Source organism: Silurus meridionalis, chromosome 18, assembly GCF_014805685.1.
Source record: "Silurus meridionalis isolate SWU-2019-XX chromosome 18, ASM1480568v1, whole genome shotgun sequence".
NCBI lineage: Eukaryota > Metazoa > Chordata > Actinopteri > Siluriformes > Siluridae > Silurus > Silurus meridionalis.
Window position 1 is genome coordinate 15,589,263 of NC_060901.1, and position 25,515 is coordinate 15,614,777.

The 25,515-nt window shown below is 37.8% G+C and overlaps 1 protein-coding gene across 3 annotated transcripts in view; it reads left to right on the plus strand.

Moving 5' to 3' along the window:
- The window catches only part of LOC124400999 (thyrotropin-releasing hormone-degrading ectoenzyme-like), a 223,774-nt gene that overhangs the window by 99,605 nt on the left and 98,654 nt on the right, over positions 1-25,515 (plus strand). For all 3 annotated transcript variants that reach the window (XM_046872859.1, XM_046872862.1, XM_046872860.1), the window contains one exon: positions 18,011-18,165. In XM_046872859.1, coding sequence (XP_046728815.1) covers positions 18,011-18,165 — 155 coding nt within the window. The remainder of the gene's footprint in view (positions 1-18,010; positions 18,166-25,515) is intronic.

Sequence of the window (25,515 nt, forward strand, 5' to 3'; positions counted from 1 at the left end):
ATTTATAATTCCTTTTACTCTTCTGGTAAGATGTTCCACTAAATGTTGGAGTGTGCCTGTTGTGTTTATCTGCCTTAAGGGTGTCAAGTACTGATGTAGGGTGAGGGGGTGCAGTCAGCGTTCCAATTCATTCCAAAGGTGTTCAGTGGGAATGAGATCAAAGCTCTATAGAAGGCCACTTATGATTTTCCTCTCCAAACCATGTAAACAATATCTTCATGGAGCTCGCTTTGTGCACAGGGGCATTGCCATGCTGGAACAGGTTTGGGTTTCCAATTTCAATTAAACACAAAATTTTATTATATCGCATACAAAGACATTCTATACGTACATTTGTGTGCCTCCAGCTTTGTGGTATAGTTTGGAGAAAAAACACATAGGGCACGAAAGGTCAGGTGTCCCAACACTGTTTTTCATATAGTGTAGATTGATGGATAATAAATACTGTGTTATATAATAAAAAAATAAATAAAAAATGAGAAAGCTATAACAATGCTGTCAGTGATACAGAAGTTCAAGGCTAAGTAAACAAAGACTACTTGTTCTCTCTTTCCTTTGTTTTTTGCCTCTGTCTGTTTTCCACCCACGTAGAGAGTAGCGCATATACGGAAGATGAGAAAAGAAGTATAAGGTGACCTAAGCTTGTGGGGTGTTATATATCTCAGTCGTCTTCGATGACAAATTGGATTCAATATGAGTGTGGATCACTGCTCACTTTTATGTTCTCCATTTGTTAAAAGCTGGGTGTAATGATGAATGGCAAATTAAAAAAGATAGCAAGAGAGAGAAAGAGAGAAGCACATTGAAGCTTTAAGCAACTGCACAATTTTCACCCTGATTTCCTATGGCAACTACAAACTGCACAATGACCATTCATGTAATGTCAATTTTTTGTCAACTTGATTTACTCTGTTTACTCTGAGCGATCCCCAAAGCTCCAAGTTTTGTAAGCATGTTTGATTTTTTTGGTGATTAATCATGTTGTTTGAGAACCCCCTCTAAACCTAGTTGCAGTGATAAACAGTGTTGAGAAAATGTCAATGAATCTCTGAGATTAAATCAAATTTAATCGAATCTGAACACACATTATCATTCATCTATTTGTGTAGCAGGACGAAGCTAAGATGTAAGCACAATTACATTACTTCTATGAAACAAGGGGTGAGCTTTTTTTACACAGCTTAAAGAGGCAGGTTACGGGTGGAAAGCCAGACCTTTTGGCCGATTCAGTAGTGTCTGCTGTAAGCCCATTGTCAGTAGCTCCAAGAGGACTTGAGGAGGGCTGCATGGGTAATCTTCCACCCTTGCCAAAATGGGCTTATGGGCGTATTTAGCCCAAATAAATTTTTTGGACCAGGTAGAGGAGTCTTGGGCACTAAGGATGCAGAGGCTAGGCCATAGTTACTGGTTAAGACTTTGGGCTGCCGAAAGCCTGAGGAGAGGCTGATGGAAAGGCATCCTTCCAAAAATGGGCAAGGAGTATGGTGCAGGGTGGCAACTCCCTCTCATTATAAGAGTGCAAGTGAAACAAAGCATTTCCAATTCCAAGATCCCAGCTGATAGGACAGGGAAATGTTAAACTACCCGAAGAACAGTCCCTATCATGCCTGGTGTGGGTTCAGGTGTTTGGCTGACTGCAGATACTCCAGATTCTGATGGTCGGTCCATACAAGGAATGGAACTTTAGACCCCTCTAGCTAGTGACACCACTCCTTCAGGGCCAGCTTGACTCCTGTTCACTGACAAGGAAGTTCTGTTTAGCCAGAGTCCTGGCCAGGTCCATTTGGATATTTCAGGCTGAAAGGACAAACTCGAAGGAGGTGGTTTGCACTTTTCTGCCTTGACGTATAACCCATTCAAGAGAATGCATCGTGCAACAGACCTGGCTTTTAGGGCCACAAAAGAGACCTCTAGGGTCATTGGCCAGTCTATGTCCGGTCTTGTTTGTCCCAATTTAATGAGTACTGAATGCAAGCGCTGGACGTCTTTTTTCTCCACACAAAAGAACCCAGCACCTGAGAGAAAGTGTGAATGATGCCAGCAGTGAGGGAGTCCTGAATGTATTGGGTCATGGCCATATACTTAGGCACCGAAAGATGATAGAACTGGCCATGAGGAGGTGTAGTTCCAGGCAGAAGACTGATTAAGCAAGCATAGGGTCAGTGGTGGGGCAAGGAAGAGGCCCAAGCTTTACTGAAAACTGCCGCTGACTGCAAGACTGCAAGGCGCCGATTTGGAAGAGGAAGTGGCGACCCCAGAAGTGTCTGTGCAACTGGCTGACACACAGGTGTGGTGGCAAATCAGAGTCAGGAGTTTCTTCCATCATTAATTTCTCTTGAAATGTTCTCCTTGCTGTTGAATTGATCCTGGACTGTATCTACAGATGCTGAACTGTATGCTAAGTAGATACCGCAATCAAAACGATTTCAAAATCGAGCGCACAATCTACCCACATTGGTGGCTTGCTGGATGCCTCACCAGTTAACTTTTTATTCAATTCAATTCATTTTTATTTGTATAGCGCTTTTAACAATGAAAATTGTCTCAAAGCAGCTTTACACAGATAATGTGGTGATTAAAAGTAAATATGTTCTTTGTAAGTACGTTTGTCCCTGATGAGCAACTGTGGCAAGGAAAAACTCCCCGAGATGGCATAAGGAAGAAACCTTGAGAGGAACCAGACTCAAGAGGGAACCCATCCTCATCTGGGTTGCACCGAATGACCACTTGAAGCAGATATACAATGTTGCGGTGTACAGTGATGATGATCAGAAGCGAACTGTATCCTAAGTCAGTGTAGCAGACATTAACTACATAAACTAAATAACTACAGTCCAATCCATCCTCAAAGCGCCCATTCTTACTTCGGAATTTCATGGACCCACCCAAGGTGTTGATGAGAAACCGTCCCAAGCTGCACAGAGTGGCCTCCAGTCAAAGAGAACACTACATTTATCCACTCATAAAATAACAAATTGACTGATTTCGCAAAAGGTAGCTGATACAATAGTACATATACGCAAAAAAGCTAGTTATTTCATTACTGTCCATCAATGATTATGTTTTCCTGGCAGGGAAGGATACACTATAGCAAAACTTTTTTTTTACTACATGGTGCCTGCCTCTTCCCAAACAAAATTTCTTGCACATATTCTCTCTTTTTTTTTAATTGTTACAATAAAAAAAAAAATTACTTGATGCAAAGCTCTTGCACTGCTGTTTGTAAAAACCAGTGTTGTGCTAGTTACTAAAGAATAGTAACTAGTTACAGTTACTAGTTACAGTGAGGAAAATAAGTATTTGAACACCCTGCTATTTTGCAAGTTCTCCCATTTAGAAATCATGGAGGGGTCTGAAATTGTCATTGTAGGTGCATGTCCACTGTGAGAGACATGATTTAAAAAAAAAAATCCATAAATCACAATGTATGATTTTTTAATTATTTATTTGTATGATACAGCTGCAAATAAGTATTTGAACACCTGTCTATCAGCTAGAATTCTGACCCTCAAAGACCTGTTAGTCTGCCTTTAAAATGTCCACCTCCACTACATTTATTATCCTAAATTAGATGCACCTGTTTGAGGTCGTTAGCTGCATAAAGACACCTGTCCACCCCATACAATCAGTAAGTACACCTCCACAAGGCTGGAAAGGGCTACGGGGAAATTGCCAAGCAGCTTGGTGAAAAAAGGTCCACTGTTGGAGCAATCATTAGAAAATGGAAGAAGTTATAAATGACTGTCAATCTCTGTCGGACTGGGGCTCCATGCAAGATCTCACCTCGTGGGGTCTCAATGATTCTAAGGAAGGTGAGAAATCGGCCCACAACAACACGGGAGGAGCTGGTCAATGACCTGAAAAGAGCTGGGACCACCGTTTCTAAGGTTACTGTTGGTAATACACTAAGACGTCATGGTTTGAAATCATGCATGGCACGGAATGTTCCCCTGCTTAAACCAGCACATGTCCCGGCATGCCTTAAGTTTGCCAATGACCATTTGGATGATCCAGAGGAGTGATGGGAGAAAGTCATGTGGTCAGATGAGATCAAAATAGAACTTTTGGGTCATAATTCCACTAAACGTGTTTGGAGGAAGAAGAATGATGAGTACCATCCCAAGAACACCATCCCTACTGTGAAGCATGGGGGTGGTAGCATCATGCTTTGGGGGTGTTTTTCTGCACATGGGACAGGGCGACTGCACTGTATTAAGGAGAGGATGACCGGGGCCATGTATTGCGATATTTTGGGGAACAACCTCCTTCCCTCAGTTAGAGCATTGAAGATGGGTCGAGGCTGGGTCTTCCAGCATGACCCGAAGCACACAGCCAGGATAACCAAGGAGTGGCTCTGTAAGAAGCATATCAAGGTTCTGGCATGGCCTAGCCAGTCTCCAGACCTAAACCCAATATAGAATCTTTGGAGGGAGCTCAAACTCCGTGTTTCTCAGCGACAGGCCAGAAACCTGACTGATCTAGCAAAGATCTGTGTGGAGTGGGCCAAAATCCCTCCTGCAGTGTGTGCAACCCTGGTGAAAAACTACAGGAAACGCTTGACCTCTGTAATTGCAAACAAAGGCTACTGTACCAAATATTAACATTGACTTTCTCAGGTGTTCAAATACTTATTTGCAGCTGTATCATACAAATAAACAGTTAAAACATCATACATTGTGATTTCTGAATTTTTTTTTTTAGATTATGTCTCTCACCGTGGACATGCACCTACGATGACAATTTCAGACCCCTCCATGATTTCTAAGTGGGGGAACTTGCAAAATAGCAGGGTGTTCAAATACTTATTTTCCTCACTGTACTTCATTCAAAAAGTAACTAAATAACTTTGCTGATTACTTACACCAAAAAGTAATGCGTTACTGTTAAAAGTAACTTTTTAGTTACTTTTTTAAAGAACGTTCTTTAATGTTCCCATTAATGCCCTTTTATGTGTTATGGTCTACAAACACAAAACTGACTTAAACACAAAGTAATTTTTAAACACTATTTTATTTAAGTCAGACCAGCACAAACTGAATATATCACAAGGATTTCTGAAATAAATAACAAAACAAGCTGAATAATATATTTAAAATCAAAAACTAAAGTGGCTTCTGCATTATAAAAGCTGTTGTGTTAAGCTCTTAAAATGTTCCTTTCACAGCTTAAGTATGAAATCTATCAACAATGTAAAACAGAACACCGGGTTAGCTTCTAGTTTCGTTGAGGCATGTAGTTTCTGGAGGAGCTTCGAAAGATTGGAGTTGCTGTTTATTGCAGTAGATACGACCTTTGAACCAGAAAGACACAGCTTACATTTGACTAAAAAGTTTTTGTATTTATGTTCAACTAAAATGAAATAATGAGCATATTTTCACTTTGAGAAACTCGTCTTGCTCTCGCCTTGACTCGCCATTACTGCCGCACAGACCTGAATGAACGGAGACACGCCCTTCTTCGTGTTTAAAGTGGTTCATCCACCAATCCTACAATGCGTCGCTGCTGTAAACAGGTTAGACTGTAGGCTACACTTCAACCAAAATTAATTCATTTAAAAAAGGAACGGGTAACGCACCATACGGTAACGGTAATTGAGTTACTTTATTTTTAAAAGTAACGCGTTACAGTACTAGTTAATGTCAAAAGAAACTTTATTACTAGTAACACGTTACTGCCCAACACTGGTAAAAACCATTACTGTACATGCCTCATGTGCCAAGAATTATGTAATAATGTAATAGTGTACAACACTAAACAATTGATTGTAAGCAGTTAAAGTTGTGTAGTGTGAAAATGTCAGCGATTCTATGATTCTGAAGTCCTATAGTGTGCACTCAGGGAAGTCGGGAAAGAGATGTAGATATTGATTAAGAAACAGATTGAGAGAAAGTGGTTTAAGGCCACCAGTGGCAGGCTGTCATGGTCGGCAAGGCCTTGGCTTCTCACCTAAAATATCTGAATCTTTGAATTCTGTTTTAATATATTTTTGTCCACGTATTTGTATTAAATGATTCCCAATAGTCAATTCTCTTCATTTCATAGCATTTCTCTTGGGTATGCTGCTGCTGTATGTAAGAGTGTACGTTTTGGTTTGAGTTTTCTATCCCATCAGATTTTAGCTGTCACATCACGTGTTGTTGTAAGGCCCTTAGAAATAAACTGCGCAGGTTCTTGTTAGATTATCTATTCCATTCTATTTTGCTTGAAGCTTTTCCTTAACCAATCAGACTTAAATTCGGCCACTCCAAGGCCTCCTAGAAGGCGTCCAATCACGTCAGCATTTTCATGCCCTTTGATTAGATAGTCTGTTGCAAACTGCACAAGCTCAAACATAATCGTCAGAATTCAAAAGCTGTTTTTTTTATTCCACAATGAGAGGATAAGAAATTCATTTGGCCACAGAAACACTTACAAGGACATTTAGAAAATGGACTTTCATGAAAAGCTAGAAATTGTAATGTAAGGTCAGCCAAAACAGTTTAAAACAGTTGTTAAGCTTTTTTATTTGTATGTCTATGTGGACGCTCTACTACAGGAGAGTGCTGTTCGAGGAGGGCACGCTGCTGAGGCGAAGCGCAGACTGAGGTCACAGGGGGTCACAATTGGATCTGGAAGAGGGTTTGGAGACGGGCCTGTCCCTTTTTTCTGCATAACCTGCCAGATCCAGCACTTTCTCTCTTTTCCTTTTGGCAGGTTTCTTTCAACTGTGAGAAGAGTGCTGCACTCCACCTCTCTTCCTCTGAGGAACATGGATATGGGACACTAGTGATCCCATGAAGGACATGCCCCCACAGACAGATCACTTTGAGGAGCTGCTGGAGGTAGTGACTCCTGCTATTGCCAAGCTGGATATTGCTTGGCCAGCTGATAAGCAGAAACTACATCTTCTGAGCAAGCTGAATGAATGTTTTTTGCGACCTACGTCACTACCTTAATACTGGGGTCTGCCTTTTTTTCCCCAAACCTGCACACTGAGGTGACCAGGTCATGTAACAGCTCTTATTTTGCCTGCCTCTTCAGCATTAACGTTGCTATGCTAATGTAGTAGGGCTGAAGAAGTGTGGTTGTGGAACAATGCCCCGGGTTAAAGAGACGCTAGCTGGCTATCTCTTCACGGATGCTGCATTGTCCCTTAAGGCCCCGGCCCTGGCTGGCAAGCATCTGAGGACTACCTTGGCTCTCACACCATGGCTGTGTTGCATGCCTATCAGGCTGACCTACTGCAAGAACTGGATGGCAGACTGCGAGTGCCTATAGGCAGTGACAGTGTCCAAGAGCTGCATCGTGCAACAGACCTGGCTATCAGGGCCACAAAAGAGACCTCTAGGGTCATTAGCCAGTCTATGTCCGGTCTTGTTTGTCCCAATTTAATAAGGTGTGTCACATTCTGGTGGGGCCTGAGCAGTCTCTGGTTATGGAACAAGTAATAGAAGCTCTCTTGAGCAAACAGGCCATTGAGGTTGTCCCTCCATTCAGCAGAGAGTCTGGGTTCTACAGCCGGTACTTCATAGCTCCCAAGAAGGATAAGGGACCGCATCCCATTTCAAATCTACGTCAGCTGAACCGACTCAGTTGTAATGAGACTAAGTTTCAAGATGATCAAAGCGTTGTTGATGTAACTCGAGTTTCTGGAAAGGAATGTATCAAATTTACGTATGTAACCCTGGTTCCCTGAATAAATGAGATGCTGTGTCTCCAGGCCACACTACCCTGCATTCCTTTTCTATACTTTCAAAGCTAGCGGCATCTTCAAGGCATTTGCTTTTATAGCTTTCTGGTTGTGACGTCACCCTGCTGGTGATGTCGCGTCTTTCCATTAGACAGATTACATGCATGATTCAGAGCTCGGAAACGTGTTCCCAAATCGTGTTTGATGCAGCGTCCTGTTCCCACATATGTAACCTAGAGATGTTCAGCTGGTTGTCATGCTGCAGGACTAGTTTTCCCATTAGCCTCTGCAAGATCAGTGTCTAATTTACAGTTTTTTTTTCCCATTTTTTTATTAGCACTAGTATTTATGTTAGTGCTCCGCTGTTCTTGTTTTGTCTCTTGTTCTTTGTGTTTCGTGTTTACACACTTTCAATAAACGAAATCTTCACTTTAAACCATCGCTGCTACAAAGCCCTGACACTGGTATACTCTTTCAGATCACCCAATTCTCATTAAACAGCTGTTTAAGCTGCTGGATGGTAGACATCTGGGGTCTCATTTTTCAAAGCATGTCTAAAACAAGTACAATATATGTGCGTATGGTTTTGGAAAAAAGAAAAAGAAAATTTAGGTTTAGTGCATGTGTATTACATACAGCTGTACACAATGTCCATTGACAGCAGATTCTAAATAGTTTTGCTCATGCACTATATGTCTCATTTGAACAAACATTTTTAAATTTATTATATATGGTGAAAATTATCATTAAAAACTTGCGGTCCTGCTTGTTTCTGACAAAATATAATACAAAAGTCATACCAGTATTGAAAAATAATGGTCCTTCCATACTATTGCCATATTCGTTTTCTAAAATATAAAATTAAGAATTTGCAAAAATATTTTTGTTATAAAACAAGGACTTTTTGGTAATGCATTTAGTTCTGTTTTGTAGTTTTTTGGTGATTTGCACAAGACAATGTCCGTTGTGAAAAGCACTATAAAAATAAACTTGACTTGATTTGAAGTTTATAAATTAAGTTTAAAAATGATTAACATTGCACTGTGTTAGAATAGTAGTTTTACTTAAAATGCTGTGCATTGAATGTGGTTTGGAGTTAATTTGCATGAGCTACAGTAGCTAGAACCTTCTGGCATTTATTTGGTAACATAATAGCATACATCAGAGATTCTGATTCTGACATACATCAGAGATTGTAATGTAATGCATGTTATAGTTAGAATTTATAATAATATAATAATTCTTTTGTTGTCAAATATGGTCTTAAAAATCTTTAGGAAAGTCTGCATATTATACTAAATAACTATCAGTGGCGGGCCATGTACCTGGGAATTCAGTGGGGACTCACCCGACTTAACCCACCTCTTAATACCACCACCATTACGTCACGATTATAGAAACCATCAATACCATACAAAAATGCAATATAACAAAACCATTTGACTAAAGCAACAAACCCAGTTAAGGCAACTCCAAACCTCTACACTACAACCGCAAATATTTGTCTAATAACATTACAAACATTAAAATGCAAATAAAATACAACCTACTCACCAAAGATGCATATTAATAATTTGCACTGCTCCTCAGAGGCTGTAATTCAGTGGTACTGCTAGTATTCACTGGTCTGGAACTGGTGAACAAACCCTTTCCCAGGCTGAGACAAGCTAGCTAGATTCGGGGTTGGCAAACCTCTCCTCACGATGTCTATCTTTTGTCCAAGACCAAATCAATTTCTCTTTCTCCGTAGGCATAAAAAGTCTAACTCAGATGTATTTATGTGTGTAGAGCTACACACGTGTTTTGCTAGTCTAACTTGGCTGTAACAGTTGGTCAGAGGGAAACTGTTACAGCCAAGTCCGACTAGCAAAGCACATCTGCCCAGGGCCGATTAGATTGACATGGCAGCACATAGAGGCTGAAATCTGATTGGACAAAAACTCTAACATCCACATACACGTACTGGAAGCAGTGCAGCCAAGAGAAACGCTACGTAACGAAGAGAATAAACTGTTGGGAATAAGTTAATTCCATGGAACAAATATTAGAATTTAGGTTGTAAATGTAGGCCAGTGCTTCTGATAATGTTTAGGCCAGCAGAGAAGGCTTTGCTGGCCCTGACGGCCTGCCACTATAGAGTGATGTGAAAAAGTCTTTTTTTTTTTTTTTTGCATGTTTGTCACACATTATTATTTCAGATCATCAAACTAATTTAAATATTAGTAAAAGATAACACAAGTGAACACAACATGCAGTTTTTAAATGAAGGTTTTTATTATTGAGAAAAAACAAAATCCAAAACTACATGGCCCTGTGTGAAAAAGTGTTTGCCCCCTGTTAAAACTGTGGTTTATCACACCTGATTTCATTTTCTCTAGCCACATCTAGGCCAGATAACTGCCACACCAGTTCGCAATTAAGAAATCGACCTGCCTGACAAAGTGAAGTAGACCAAAAGATCAGAAACAAATTGAAGTATACCAAAAGATTCAGAAACAAATGAGAAAGAAAGTAATTGAGATCTATCAGTCTGGAAAAGGTTATAAAGCCATTTCTAAAGCCTTGGGACTACAGCGAATGTGCATCAAATGTAAACAGAATATGCGCAGAATATACGCAAAATGTGCGCAGCTGGCTCCCTCGTGAACTGACCTAATGTGCTCCGCTCCCAAACAAGCCACACCCATAGCTTCTTGAAGCCTAGCTCGCAAAGCCCCCCTCAAAGGAAAGAGGCAGAACTGAATGCTCTTGTCACAGGGGGAAGAAACCACCAAAAGACGTGCTTCCCAAGCCTGTGAGTGAGTGCTGGACTGGGCAGATGAGGTTTGAAAAAGGGAGAAGCATGTCTCGAAATCCTCTGCGAGGTCTATTTGCGAGCCCCAGGAACTGACGCGCCACTCTGCCTCCATCAGAGCGGGACCAGAACTGCAGGACCAGAAACCTCCTCGGAGAGTGTCAGTCGGGAGCAGAGTGATCGCATTGACATGCGAGCACAGTGCTCGCAGCCGGCTCCCTCAAAATCTGACCTAGCATGCTCCACTGCCAATTGGCTTGGATTTTTTTTTTTTTACAAACAATAGACAAACAATTCAACATGAAATACACACAGAGCGCTTCATGAACAAACAGAAGCTGGCGATGGCTTCACTATATGTGCATTTTATAGCTTCCTGGTCGTGACCTCACCCCACCAATCCAATTTGATTGATTACACACATTATTTCAGCGTGTGGACAACGCAGTCACGTTCCCAAAGCATTGCAACGGAGCTTGAGTTCCTGGACCCACTAAAACACATCTAGCAGGGTTTTCCAGGCTGCCAGATAGTCTCTTAAGGGAAATCTCAAGGCTGATCTCTGGCTATGCGCAGCTTGAGGAGCCTTCTGAGATTCTGTGAGCCCCCTCATCCCCCCTTTGGTGATGTCAGGCTTTTCTGTTGCACCGATTACATACGTGGTTCAGAACGTGGACACATGGAATCGTTGTTGACACAGCTTGAGTTTCTGAAAGGGAGCCACATATGGCTGGGAAATTCAGGTGTCCCAATATTTTATGTCATTTAGTGTATCTGCATCTTTGAGCTTAAATGTAGTTTCAGAAATGACTCCACCATCAATAGCATTAATACAAGCTTTACATGATCAATGCTGGCACATTCAAGGCACAGCACCAAATTAGCTATAAGCAGTGTTGTGTTGACTATTGTTACTATATACATTATACATAAAAGAAAAAACACATATTGATGGATCTGACTCAACTCCTTGGATTAATACATTGCCTTGACTTTAATCATCCACTGACTAACTGACAAAATGTCTCTGTATCCTGATGCTTATAACACATCTACCTCTAATGGACAAAAACTAGGATATCAGAGGCACATTGTGCACAGGAGTGAGAGTGACACCTTAAATTCTTAAATGAGAATAAAATGCAAAAATGAAGTACTAATACTTAATTGATTAGATTTTTTAGTGTATGATACACCAGTGTGGAAGATATAGTGTGTAGGCAGAAGAGATAAAAAAGTCCCTCCTAGTTTCATCAATCATGTATTATTCTTCACAATGTCATTACCCATTGAGGCACAAAGATATACAGAGAAAGCAACAAAAAGAGTCAGAACAGAGAGGTGGGAAGAGAAGATTTAAAAGTTGAGCTTGAGAAAGACAGAAAATGGCAGATTGAGGGTAAAATTGTGATTGTGTGTGTGAACTAAGTTTTAGATTGAAAAAAAAATCTGAAACTTTAATGAAGCAAATATACTACTTCTTTTTTTACCTAACATACATGTGTGCTGCTATGTGAATCACGTAACAGAGTGTGTAAAGAGCACCGAAAATCATACCTAAGTAAAAGTATACCTTACTGCAAAACCTACTTACAAAAGTCACCAAAAGTGACAAATGATTGAATAAAAATCTGATTTGAACAGTACTTGAGTATTTGACTAATATTGAAAGTAGGCTCAAAGATGCACTAGTCCTTAAAACCATGTTAGTAAAAAGCCAAAAACAGTTGATTTGTCAGGTTGTATTTTCACAGCGGTGAGAGCGCCACATCCTAACCACTAGACCACCAGGGAACCTCAGTAACAAGTACAAATATTCAATAATAAATGTAGTTAAGAAGAGAGTAAAAGTTACTTAAACCTGTGACACTCAGTATAACTAGAAGGCAAGAAAGTACAGTTACGAAATACAATTGTTTAAATACTTTACACCACTGTCACATAGTAGCTTAGGCATGTACATTCGGTGGATTAAAAATGGTGACCTTTAGATGGCACTTCAGAGTCTTGGCATCTCTGTCCATCTAGTTTCTATATCTGTTTTGAGACCTATTGCAAAATGCTGTTAAACAGATTGATGAGCTGAATTTCTCTATAAAATCCTCATTTTTAAAATTCAAAAAATTTCAACAATTGTATTGGAGATTGATGTTAGTAGACAATAACAGACCAGAGTTCTGCATAAGCTTGTAATTTGAGACACAACGTTCAACAATAGTTTGGTTTATTGTCTTGTTGGGAATTGTGCTCCTATTATTAGTTGTGTAATGGTGTCATTGCCTTAGTTTCGGAATCTGTTCAACAAATAAATGATGCACCAAATGATGCACAGTATTTCTTGGTACACAGTAAAAAGCAATGTACAAACTAACCCGTAAAACCTTTAACAAATGTAAAAGTGAATGGTATAGATAAAATATGGAAATAGAACTAGGTAAAAAGGAAAGAAAATAAGAAGGTGAATGGGGACTGATTGTGAAAGATAAGTGCACCCTGATCAATGAACAGTGAAAAGTGTAAGGAAAAGAGAGGATTGGTAGAGGAAAAGAAGCTTAAAATAAAACAGTGAGGCAGCAAGGCATTTGAGAGAGAAATTATAGTGACATATGGACATGAAAAAGAAATGAAAGATGGGGGTGGATAGAGGAAACGAGAATGATAATGTGGTGATGGTGATGCAATGCAAAAACTGAATTTTGTTGAAAGACAGAGAGAAAAGTGACAAGAAACAGGTGGAACGAGGGGTGTAGTATGTGGGACAGAAGGATTTAGAGAGCAGGATGACTTAAAACATGGGAGCATCATTCAATGTTAATAGTATGTGTTATAAACAAAGGGTTAGGGATATTTGCATGGACTGCACCTTTAAAAAATAGTTGAAATCAGAAATTTTTAAGAAAACTAAAAACAAAGGACATACTAATTGGCATGGCTAACAATAATGTATTAAGTAGGGATTGTAAGATTCACCAATTCACATCGGTACATCGGCATAAAAGTTAAAGATTTGAAACATCGATAATAAAAAGTGTTCATCGGAAACAAGACATTTGTGACATTTGTATCTCGATGCATAATTTAAATTTTTACTTATTTGCATCTGTAAAAAAATTATATATTTAAATATAATTAGTTATATATGATAGATGTGCCTTTATTATTTAGAGACTGACCAATAATTTGTGACCAATATTTTCTGTATAGATTAATCCTCACTAAACTGTTTCTCAAGTGCGTTCTCTCAGCACCACTGCTGAATGTGAATATGAGGTATCAAACACTACAGAGATTGAGGCATGTTCTGAGAGTCAGATAGAATATAGAATAACATGGCAGAGGAAAAGCTGCATCTTCCTGGAGACAAAATTGAAAAAAATGTCTGGTTTTATTTTTTTTTTTTTTCTGTTTGTGAAAAGGTCATGCTTTAGAAGTCAGAAGACAATTAAGTAAATTAATGATTTGTTGTCTGTCTGAACCAAAGAGATAAAAACGAACTAGCCCGACCATATTGAATTGCATAGCATTGTAATTTTTCTGCATTGTATTGCATCAAATCAATAATTAGAATTGGAATGCACTGCATCGCCAGGTGTTTTTCATATGTGTCTTTAATGTAAAGTATCATAAAGTATCGTATGCATCGAGATGCAAATCGCATTGGCCTAAGTTATGAATATGCACATCCCAAGTGTTAAGTAAATCTTTATCTTTATCTTCCAGTGTAGCTGTGACAGTCGTGTTTAAGATGGTGACAAATTATCCAGAATAGTTCCAATGTGTTACATTTTGCTCTCAGGTGAAGGATGTACAGTACTGAATATGTTTTTGTAGTTCGTTTCTCACAGACGTTCACTGCGCAATGCAACTTACAGTATGACTGTACAATAATTAGAACTGTGAAAACCCGTCTGCTCAGCGCCAATGACTCCATAGTGGCATAATTCCCTCTAAGCCCTAGGTTTCAGCTTCACTGTGGTGAGCTCGATGTCTCAGGGAAGAATAAAGGGCAGACGGTTGACAGGTTACCAACAAAAAAAAGCCTCACCGTCACGGTTTTACCATTCAGTCTGTACTTGCAACACTAAACACACACACACACACACACACACACACATCTTGGTGTATCTCTCTATTTCACTATTCTTGTCTTACCCTTTTTGATCCTTTGTTAGTGACAGACAGTAATATTCTTTTCATCAAATAAATCAGCTTTTAGTAAGCTGGGCCAGACACATGATTAGCCATGATATGGAGCCCCTGGAGCATTTAGAGTTAAGAGTTTTAGTCCTGGTGGTTGAACCCTAGGATATTAAAGAGCCTTAATTATGAAAGCATGTACTGTATTTTGGTTGACTTATACACTGATCAGGCATAACATTATGACCACCTGCACAAAATTGTGTTGGTCCCAATTTTGCTGCCCAAACAGTCCTGACCTGTTCGAGCAGGTCAGAAGCAGAAAAAAATTGCAAGTGGAAAGATGCGAGTTGAAATTAAGGGATCAGCTCTCTCTTGGCTCAGGTCTGTCTATTTGACTGATCAATATCCATTTGTTGAGTTCTCTACACTTTCCAAGTTAAAGTTTGGTGTATTTTACTGCTACTACACACTGAGACAGAAAGACTACCCAGAGATGCTACATAATCCGAAAGTTTACTTCTATCTGCATGTGGACATAGTAAAAGTACTTTCATCTTATCTTAGTTAAACAGAAAGAAGTTATCAAGCATCCACTGTCTAATGTCCTTTACACATAACTCAACATTGTTAAGCTGAATTCTCTTATCTGGTTTTGCTGAAATGAACAGTTTGTGTATTATCAGAATACCAATAGAAGCTAATACCATGTTTATGTATAATTTCATCCAGAGGCAGCATATTTAAAGAGAAAAGCACCAAACTTTAACTCACAAAGTGTAGAGAACTCAACAAATGGATAATGATAAGTCAAATAAACAGACCAGACAAGACAAACCAGACAAGGGAGAGCTGTCTCCTTTATTTCAAACTCCAACTCAAATCTTTACGCTTGCCCATTTTTGGTGCCACCCAGATGAAGATAGTTCTCTTTTACATTCTGGTTTCTCTCAAGATTTCTTGCTATCAGTGGCGGGCGGTCAGGGAAGCCTTCTCTGCTGGTCTAAACACTATCAGAAGCACTGACTTACATTTACGACCTAAATTCTAATATTTGTTTCATGAAATTTTATTAATTTATTCCCAACAGTTTATTATCATTTTGTAGCTTTTCTCTTGGCTGCACTGCTTCCAGTACGTGTATGTGGATGTTAAATCTTTTGTCTAATCAGATTTAGCCTCTATGTGCTATAATGTCAATGTAATATGCTCAGAGCCTGCAAAGTTAATTCTGCTGGCCTTTTTTTTACTATAGTCTCCTTAAGAAATAGCTGTTTTTTTAACCAATCAGATTTCATATTCCTCTCACAGGTCCAGCTAGCTGGCCCAGAGTAGCGCCAGCATTTTTCCGTCCTCTGATTGGTTGGTCAAAGGGAAACAGTTACAGCCAAGTTCTACTGGCAAAACATGTGTGTAGCTCTGCACACATGAATACATCTGAGTTAGACTTTTTTATGCTTACGGAGGAGAAATTGATTTGGTCATGGACATACTTAAAAATCCATTTTCAAGAAAAATCCATTTTCAAGAAAAGCTAGACTGAGTATACATCTCTGATAAGAAGGTTGTATTTTATTTACATTTTAAAGTTTTTTCATGTTATTAGACAAATATTGATTCTGAACTTTTACAGATGACGTAGGTGCACAGTTTCGGTTGTAGTGTAGAGGTTTGGCTTCATGTTCAACAGCTACTTTAGATTTTGTCCAAAGAGACATGAGTCGGCAATCGATTAACCGGGAAGTCAATGACTTCGTGCCTTATAGCGCCCTACCTAAAAAATGTAATGGGTCCCTAGGCAAATGCAATGGATTCTTAATGTAATTCTTGATATCATCCCCAGGAGTCTCAACAGCCATTCTGAGAGGTCTTTTATGAAGAGACAAAAGAAAAGGGGCTGTTTTCTCTCAAACAAATGAAACACTCAGCCACTGACTATGCTGTCAAGTTCTATTATTGACTGATCATTGACTAGTTTTCAAAAGCATGTTGTTTAGTCATTTTCTTCAAATTGCCACTGCCATGGAAACAGCAGAACAGGGTCTAATTTACATCTAATGTCGGCAAGACATTTTGCCTGACTTGTTCTAACATAATTTCCATTCCATTCCATATCTGTCTGTCTGTCTGTCTGTCTGTCTGTCTGTCTGTCTGTCTGTCTGTCTGTCTATCTATCTATCTATCTATCTATCTATCTATCTATCTATCTATCTATCTATCTATCTATCTATCTCTATCTATTAATTAGGGCTGGGCGATATGGCCTAAAAAAAAAATCCCCGATTTTTTCACAAAAAATCCGATTTGTGATTTAAATCGATTTTTTTCCGCCTGCTTAAAATCAATCTGCATATGACAAAATTTTTTTTTGTTTTTTTAAGTTTTAACTTTATTAAATAAACTTTATTTACCCTTCTGGGATTATAACCCACTTTGGGTTAAAGTGCAATCAGAAACAACAAGCCAAAAATACAAGATGCAGGCCCTGCTATTGTAAATTGTGAAAATAGAACGTAACATAATATAAAATGAGCAAACCTACAAAGAAAAAGGTTTTATGAGTGTTTAAATGTGGAACATGATTGAAAATGCACCTGAGGTTTTAAGTGATTTGCCTTTACTTTTCTCCAAAACTCCACAGTAAAATGAGATAAAATTTAAGAGAGTAATAGACAGGGACACTGTAAATAAAAATAATTTGAAAGATTGAGCAAACCTATAAAGAAAAATGTTTTATGAGTGTTTGAATGTGGAACATGGTTAAAAATGCAGTGATGATTGGAGTGATTTTGCCTTTACTTTTCTTAAAAACTCCAAAGTAAAATGACTGTTTATGAGTGTTTGAATATGGTGATTTAAATTATCAAATTTTTTTGTTTCTTAACGGAAACGCCGTTCTGAATTACTTCGCCTTTACATGTACTTCTGAATATGTATACGTATGGCCCTGATAACACAACTGATCTCTACCCATTGCCTGTTCATTTGCCAACTCTTAGGATTCCAAGTTGATACCTGATTGTGTTTTGACTTTTGCATAGTGTATTGTTTTGGATATTAAATTGTTTATCTGTACTTTCCATAACACTGTCCTGCATATGGATTCTAAACCTTTTCTGGGGTCTATTATGTTGAACTCTCCATGTTAATATTTTTTCTTTTTCACATATACACAATGTCTAATAGAACCCCAAATTAAAATGTAATGACTACACCTGATTCATTTCGACTGTGTAAATCTTTACTTGGCTTTACTTGGTGGCCTACATTTAGTGCAAGTAATATTGCTATTCATGATTGCTAGCTTGAAAGTTTTTGAAGAAAATCTTTTGAGGAAATCCAAAATTAGGATGACATCAAAGTATAGCCTCTGGCCTTAACATTGTTCTTATGGGTGTTTGTGTGTGTAGATCTCCTGGCTGTGCCGAAACACCCGTATGCAGCGATGGAGAACTGGGGACTTAGTGTGTTTGTTGAGCAGAAGATTTTGCTGGATCCAGAAGTCTCCTCTTTCTCCTACCAGATGGAGCTCACCATGGTGGTGGTGCATGAGATCTGCCACCAGGTACAACAAACACAAACACACACACAGTTTATAATTAACACACTTACAGTGAGGAAAACAATTATTTGAACACCCTGCTATTTTGCAAGTTCTCCCACTTAGAAATCATGGAGGGTCTGAAATTGTCATCGTAGGTGCATGTCCACTGTGAGAGACATAATCTAAAAAAAAAAAAATCCAGAAATCACAATGTATGATTTTTTAACTATTTATTTGTATGATACAGCTGCAAATAAGTATTTGAACACCTGAGAAAGTCAATGTTAATATTTGGTACAGTAGCCTTTGTTTGCAATTACAGAGGTCAAACGTTTCCTGTAGTTTTTCACCAGGTTTGCACACACTGCAGGAGGGATTTTGGCCCACTCCTCCACACAGATCTTCTCTAGATCAGTCAGGTTTCTGGCCTGTCGCTGAGAAACACGGAGTTTGAGCTCCCTCCAAAGATTCTCTATTGGGTTTAGGTCTGGAGACTGGCTAGGCCATGCCAGAACCTTGATATGCTTCTTACAGAGCCACTCCTTGGTTATCCTGAGAACTTGCAAAATAGCAGAGTGTTCAAATACTTATTTTCCTCACTGTACATATAAAACTCATTTTTCCTGTTTTTCCCAGACCACTGCACAAACAGTTACATCCTCCTCACAGCGGTAAATACCTGCCTGTCTCTCTGTAAATGCTTAACCCAGGTCTACCATTAGAGTTTGTAGGTGGAAATGATATAATCAGAATATCAATCATTGTATCTACCAGAGGCATTTTTGCTCACTGACAGATTAACACCAAGTTGTCAACTCATAGTGTATGAGTGGAAACTTTGTAGACTAAGTGTCTGTACACCCCTCCAACATCTACTAGAAAGGGTATTATTATTACAATCTCCTGTGATAAGACTTGACAGATCCCTCACACAAGCTGCCTAAATGGACTTTTGAGGATCCAGAAAATAGATTTTGTTAGATCATGTGATTGCTTTAGGAATTGTGTCAACAAGTTGTAAGCAAGATGTATCATCCCCTGCATCCCAACTTGAAGCATTGTAATACCTGATAAGTATAAGACATGTCTATTATTGATGGAAAGAGTGGATAATTTCAGTAAGTTGATTTTTTTAATCTTTAAATCTTTAGATTATTTTGTTTCTTTGATAAGAAATAAAATTAAATGTTAAATTTTCACTAAGCAGACATGTCTGCCAACATGTCTACATACACCAACTTACTATAGTTACTGCCATGCAAGCAGTTTAGCACATACCCCAGGATGGTCTGATTGCAATTTAATTATTTTTTTTCAATGATGTATCATTTCATTTTCCTGATCATCCCAACTTAAAGCCTTGTAAGCACTGATAAGAAGTAAGTGATATCTATATAATGTTTAGAAAGACAGTATTTATCTTGATGATAATGTCATTTGCATATGGTTTACGGTACAGCTAGCCTGAGTAGTAGCTTGTCATTTAGTCAAAACTTACTTTGCTTAAGTTATATGCTGTTCAATCAGTGAGGACACTTCTCTGATTGTGATTTATTAAAACCAAGCAGTTAATAGTGTGTCCCTTTATTCCATCATCCACTGTGAAAAATATCAGTATAAAATCCGTACACATCCCTATTTCAGCTTCATCACAGAGTTGTCCAGTAAGCCATAACTGCCTGAACTAGAAAATTTACTGCCATGCAAGCAGTTTAGCACATACTCCAGGATGGTCTGATTGCTGATTTTATTTTATTTTTTAAATTATGGTTTGATATGACAGGAACTGACTAAGAAAAGGAGACACAGACTGAAAGTGAAGGTGAGCTCTGGAGGTAGAGAGGCAAGACTGATGGAAAATTGTTGAAATAGAATAAAGCGAACAGAAAACAAACACACATACACACACACAAAGAGTGGAAAAGTAAATTGGATATCTGGGGAATCTAAAACCAAGAGACAAGCATAGTTTCTGTCCTAGTACCACGCAGGGTCAACTGGGATTTTCTAAATTAGGCTTACTTCTGTGTGTTATTTCTTTATCGAAATGGTCAGCATATGAACAGTTCCAATTAACTAATTCATTATCTGTGCTTTCCAGAAAGTAGGAGCTAGCATGTAACTGAGGAGGCCACAAAATCCTTTAGAGTTTATTCAGTTTACAGTTTAATGGATTACAGTATATTATGTGTGGTTTCTGTGATACTGCAAGCGACTCTACCGAATATTCTGCAAATACTGAGGTTGTGTCTTTCTAAAAATAGCGACAGCAGTTGACGATGAATCATCTGAGGCACTGGCTGCTACAAAGCAGCTCACAGTTGAGAGTTGAGAGTGACAGGCATTCTGATTAGTCCAGCATGACAGTAGAGACTGTGCTCACTCAAAGTTACAGTATACTGATATTGCTATTGAGAAAAAAAAAATTTGCAGTTGATTTGATGATTCAAGAACAAATGGAAGATTTTCCAACATAGAAGAACGTATTGCACAGTGGTGTGCAGTTTTGTTTAACGGAGTGATAAATTGAGGTCCCAAGTGAGAACAAAAGTAGAGCTTTTGCCTCTGGTACTCCCAGATCTGCTTCTTTTGGTCATGCAAGCACTATATTCCACTGCATCCATTTTGTGTCTGTCAGGAAATATGCAGATGCATCAAGAAAACGGCAACCTTAGCATAAAAATGGCAACCTTAAAACTAATCTGAGAGAACACTGAGGTGCAAATCCATGAATTTCAGTGGCTGGTGTGAAGTCATGGCCAATGGCAATGGCAGAAAACTCAGTAGACAATTTCAAATTAACTGTGTGAAATAATAAAAAATATATTCTTTAAAACATTTAAGGAAATTCTATATAATTTGACCCAGTTAGCATATCAAAAGTCATTGTGCCCCTGTTATTCAAAATTTCTTAATTGACATTTATTTGTTTGTTTGTGTATTTGTTCATTGCAATTTTTTTAAATTTTCTTTTATTTCTCCTAAATGAAGCTTTTGAAATATGCATGGCAGAAATATGAAAGGGGGTGATAAAAGAACACTTGGCGATGACTGTAACTTTACTTCACTGCACTAAATGTACATTATGTAATTATAGGGAAATGATTGATACACAATCTAGTAAGCTCTCTCATAATCAAAATAAACTTAAACATTAAAAGATTTTTATGTTAAAACACTACAAGTACAGCACTATTGCTGTTTACACTACTGTAACTTCCCTGCAGGACAAATCACTTGGATGTACTGTAAGTAGTAGGATAAATATTTTTGGAGAAATTAAAGAGATAATGTTAAAATAATGATAATCGACAAATCTGGGACAATCAACAATCATAAAAAGTAAAACAATATATAACAATTTTCACTATAATTAATCTTAAATATTGAGATTGTATATTTGCATTAAGCAATTCTACTACACAGACTTAGTAATATTAGCAATAAAGCCAATTTCAGTTTTACTAATTAGACCAAAGAATCTGTTGAAGGGAAAGGTAGGGCAAAATGCTATAAACTTTTATGCTGAAAGGTATCAGATATTTAATAGTACTATAACTGAACAGAACAGTTACTTCCAGGATTCCTTCACTAGAACTCAGTGATAGAAATTCGCTTTCAGAGGCTATTCAGCATCTTTCCAGGAGTAGATTGACTACCTCTATACAAAACACTCTGTAAACACTTTTGGGGGCTACTAGGCAATGACATTTATGATGTATTTTAGGAAATGCTCGCAGTGGGGCCAACTACTAATGAGCTGTCAGGGAGACTTTCTTTTACTACTTTCCACAAAACAAGGAGCATTGGGGTTAGAGAAAAACCTGACGGCTTGTACCCCTGAGTCTACTATAAAATAGTATCAAAATGCTTAGCCGAAAGATTTAAAAAGTACAGTGGAACCTCGGGTTACGAGCGCCCCTGGATACGTAAAATTCAGGTTAAGAGTCGCAATTCATAAAAAATGTTGCCTCTAGTTACGAGACATTTTTTAGGATACGAGCGTTGCGCACGGAAAAATCGCAGGCAGGTTAGTTTTTTTACGTATCGCCACGTGCTCTCGCTGCGCTCTCGTGCAGCACATACACATCCGCTCGTCGCTCTAACAGTGTGGAATTACTGAACTTTAAATACTGTACGTATTCCTATCACCATGCCGCCAACAAAGAAGCCTGGGAAAATTTTTATCGGGATACGAGCTTTTCAGGTTAAGAGTAAAGTGATAGAACCAATTAAACTCGTAACCCGAGGTTCCACTGAATTTGGACATTCACAATAACAAAGCATATTGTTATACAGTAATGGACAATATTTTATGTGGGGAAAGTATATGTGATATTAATTAAGGAAGGTTTATTTTATGAAGAAAATACTTTTGATGTACTGTAGTACACAAACTTACTGTATATTTATATTTTTGTAATTAGAGGGACCTTTATTACTTGTCGATTTTGTCCATTCTCATGTTGTAGGGCTAAAAAATTGTGAATTTTTTTATTATTATTTTAACAGGCAATTCTATACATGGAAACTTTTCTGTATTGATATATGCAGACAAAGACATTTATTTTATTACAACCTTTGAATTGATTATAAGTGTATGGAAAAAGCCTAGAGTTAAAATTGAACATAAAAATAAATGATATATACTGTATATTTCAGTCAAGGGAAAACGTATGCATCATTTATAGAGATTTTTTTATTGTACACTCCACGCCCCATAATTTGCAGTTCAGAATTTTTCATTTCGAACTAATGGATTAATGTTTGCGGATTATTTTAACATTTTCTGGATTCTGTAGCGGGACAGAATGTTCAGGAACGTTAGGAATAACATTTTAAACTATGTATTCTCTAACAAAATTCATACAATTTTTGAAAACACATTATTGTGTTAAAGTGACATAATGTCTAGATGAATATATTAGGGTACCATAGGAGCTGCTGGGGTGCGTCCAAAATTCACGGATTTTCAGAACTCGTGGGGGTCTTAAAACGGAACCCCTGCAAGTTCCAGGGGAGCACTGTACATACCATTGCAAGGCATCACACAGACATAGGCATTGAAACACTACAAACTACAATACCTCAGATGGGACCATGGAATAGCCAATTAGAAAAATAAGAAAACATTAGAGACATCAGGGCAGAACAGAGATTGATCGGGTCAGTAATGTAGGGTGGGGGTTTGTTTCTAAGGTCCTATGACTTGGAATGGCTTTATATTAGTTCAGTATTACAACATAAAGCCACAATAAAGCCCACTGAGTTCTTGAAGTGCTTCTAAGGATCTTGTGATTGATTGTCAATGCAGTACTCTAGTCTAATATGTCTAGTCTAGTATGATTATTAGAGCATAATTTCGAGAATCTAAAAGATCCTTAGTCAAATTTAACAAGGCCTGATTAATTTTTTTGTAGGTTCCAAAAATGTAATTGAAATTTAATAACAGTTTAAAATCTCATTAATTAAGAAAATAAAATTGTTTTTTTTTTTTTTTAAATTGGATGCATGTTTACAACATATTGAAACAGTGCCAGAGATAAATCAGATGTTTATTTGTCTCTTGTAAAGACAAGCAGTTTGTTTTGTGTGACAGAAAATCTCCTGAAACTCCTGAAAGTGCTCACAAAGTTTAAAGACATGTAAGTTATTACAAATTAGATGAAAAAGTACAAAATTAATTAATAGAAAAACAGTAAAAAAAAAAAAAAACAACAACAACAACAACAAATAAAAAGAATCTGTTACAGCTTCTAGATACAATTATTATCAAGGTTTTCAAATTTAAACAGCTCTCTAAAAAATCGCCAGTCAATGAAAAAAAAAAATCATTTAAGATACACAGTGCATTTCTTTTCCACCGGTAGAGACACCTTAGCTTCTGATAGGGATATAAAAGGTCCTTGAAGAGTTTTTTTGGCACTGAAAATGATAAATTATAGAAAGTCTTCAAAGCACAACAATGCACTAAGATCGATAGACTTGTGTACCTTCACTGTACTTACCAGAGGAGTAAGGGCAAAAATCGGTGACTTAAAGATCTGTGTTTCTTGGCCTTTTACACTTGTAATATTTTAAGAAAAATTGCCTGGACTAAAACGATGGCCTAGAGCAACCTGAGCGTTTCATATTAACAGCTTTAATTATACTGACATATGAGCTTCAGTTCTCTGTAGTATGAACCAGAAGTACAGCACATCTCATGACTATCCAGTTGAGAGGTGACTAGGTAGAGCTCTGGTTCCCAGAATGCAATGGAAATCTGGTCTTTGCATTTTGGATCAATTGTCCACAGTGCTACCAGATGCCTCCAGGATATCTTAAAACACCAACCTCTGTAGACTCTGTAGTGTCCAATATTGTCTCTGTGGAAAATAAGCATGAAGCAATAGGACAGTCGATGTCAGAAAATGTACCCCAAATTAAAAATTTGAAATGAAAGGCAATTCAGTGTGCTGTAGCTACAAACATACATGAAACATTTGACTATTTTGTGGTTGGAGCAGGGCAGGTTCTAGACATTTGGAAACCCTAGGTAAATTATATATCTCCCTTTTTCCATCCACCATTCAAAAAGAATAAAAAGCACTTGAAACAAATAGTTTCTAAAGTTTTTATTAATACAAAACATATCAGTACTTTTACATATTTACTTAACTGTGCATATTAATTAAACTTTAACTAAGGTCAAAATTAAAACAAAGAAAAATCATATAAGGTAATCTAGACCAGCTCTTCTTCTTATTATTATTCCTTGGCCATGGCCGCCTAGCTGCAATTGCTGTTTTTATTAACAAACTTTAACTTTTTCTTCAGTATTTTGAAAGTCAGCTTGTGACGAAAAGTCACTGTACAGTCGATTAGCTCGGATTCAAAGTGTCATACATATGCAAATTTTAAATCTTAACGCTTCACGGCGCTTGCGCTGTTTTGAACTCAGTATAAATTGGCTCCAAATCATGATCCATCTTCAAATAATGCTGCTGTGAATTGGCAAAAAAAAAGGCTTTATTTTTAATAATACATTATAATAAAACAATTGGAAAATGATAGTGCCTAATAGATTGTGCTTTATGATCATTGAATAATATTTGTAAAACCTATAGAAATAAGACAAGGTCAATCCAAGCAGCTGTAGACTGTTCTAAGTACATGACTGATTCCTTGATGTAGATATTGCACAATATTACATTTATATTATATATTATATTGATGTAGATGTTTTACATTGATATAGTTGTTGCAATATTATATTGTTCTACAGTCATTTTACCAGAGTAATGATCTTCCTACACAGGATTCGAGTTATAAACTAGCTGCATATAAGATCGGGATGTGAGTAGTACCTTTGACTGTTACATACTGATG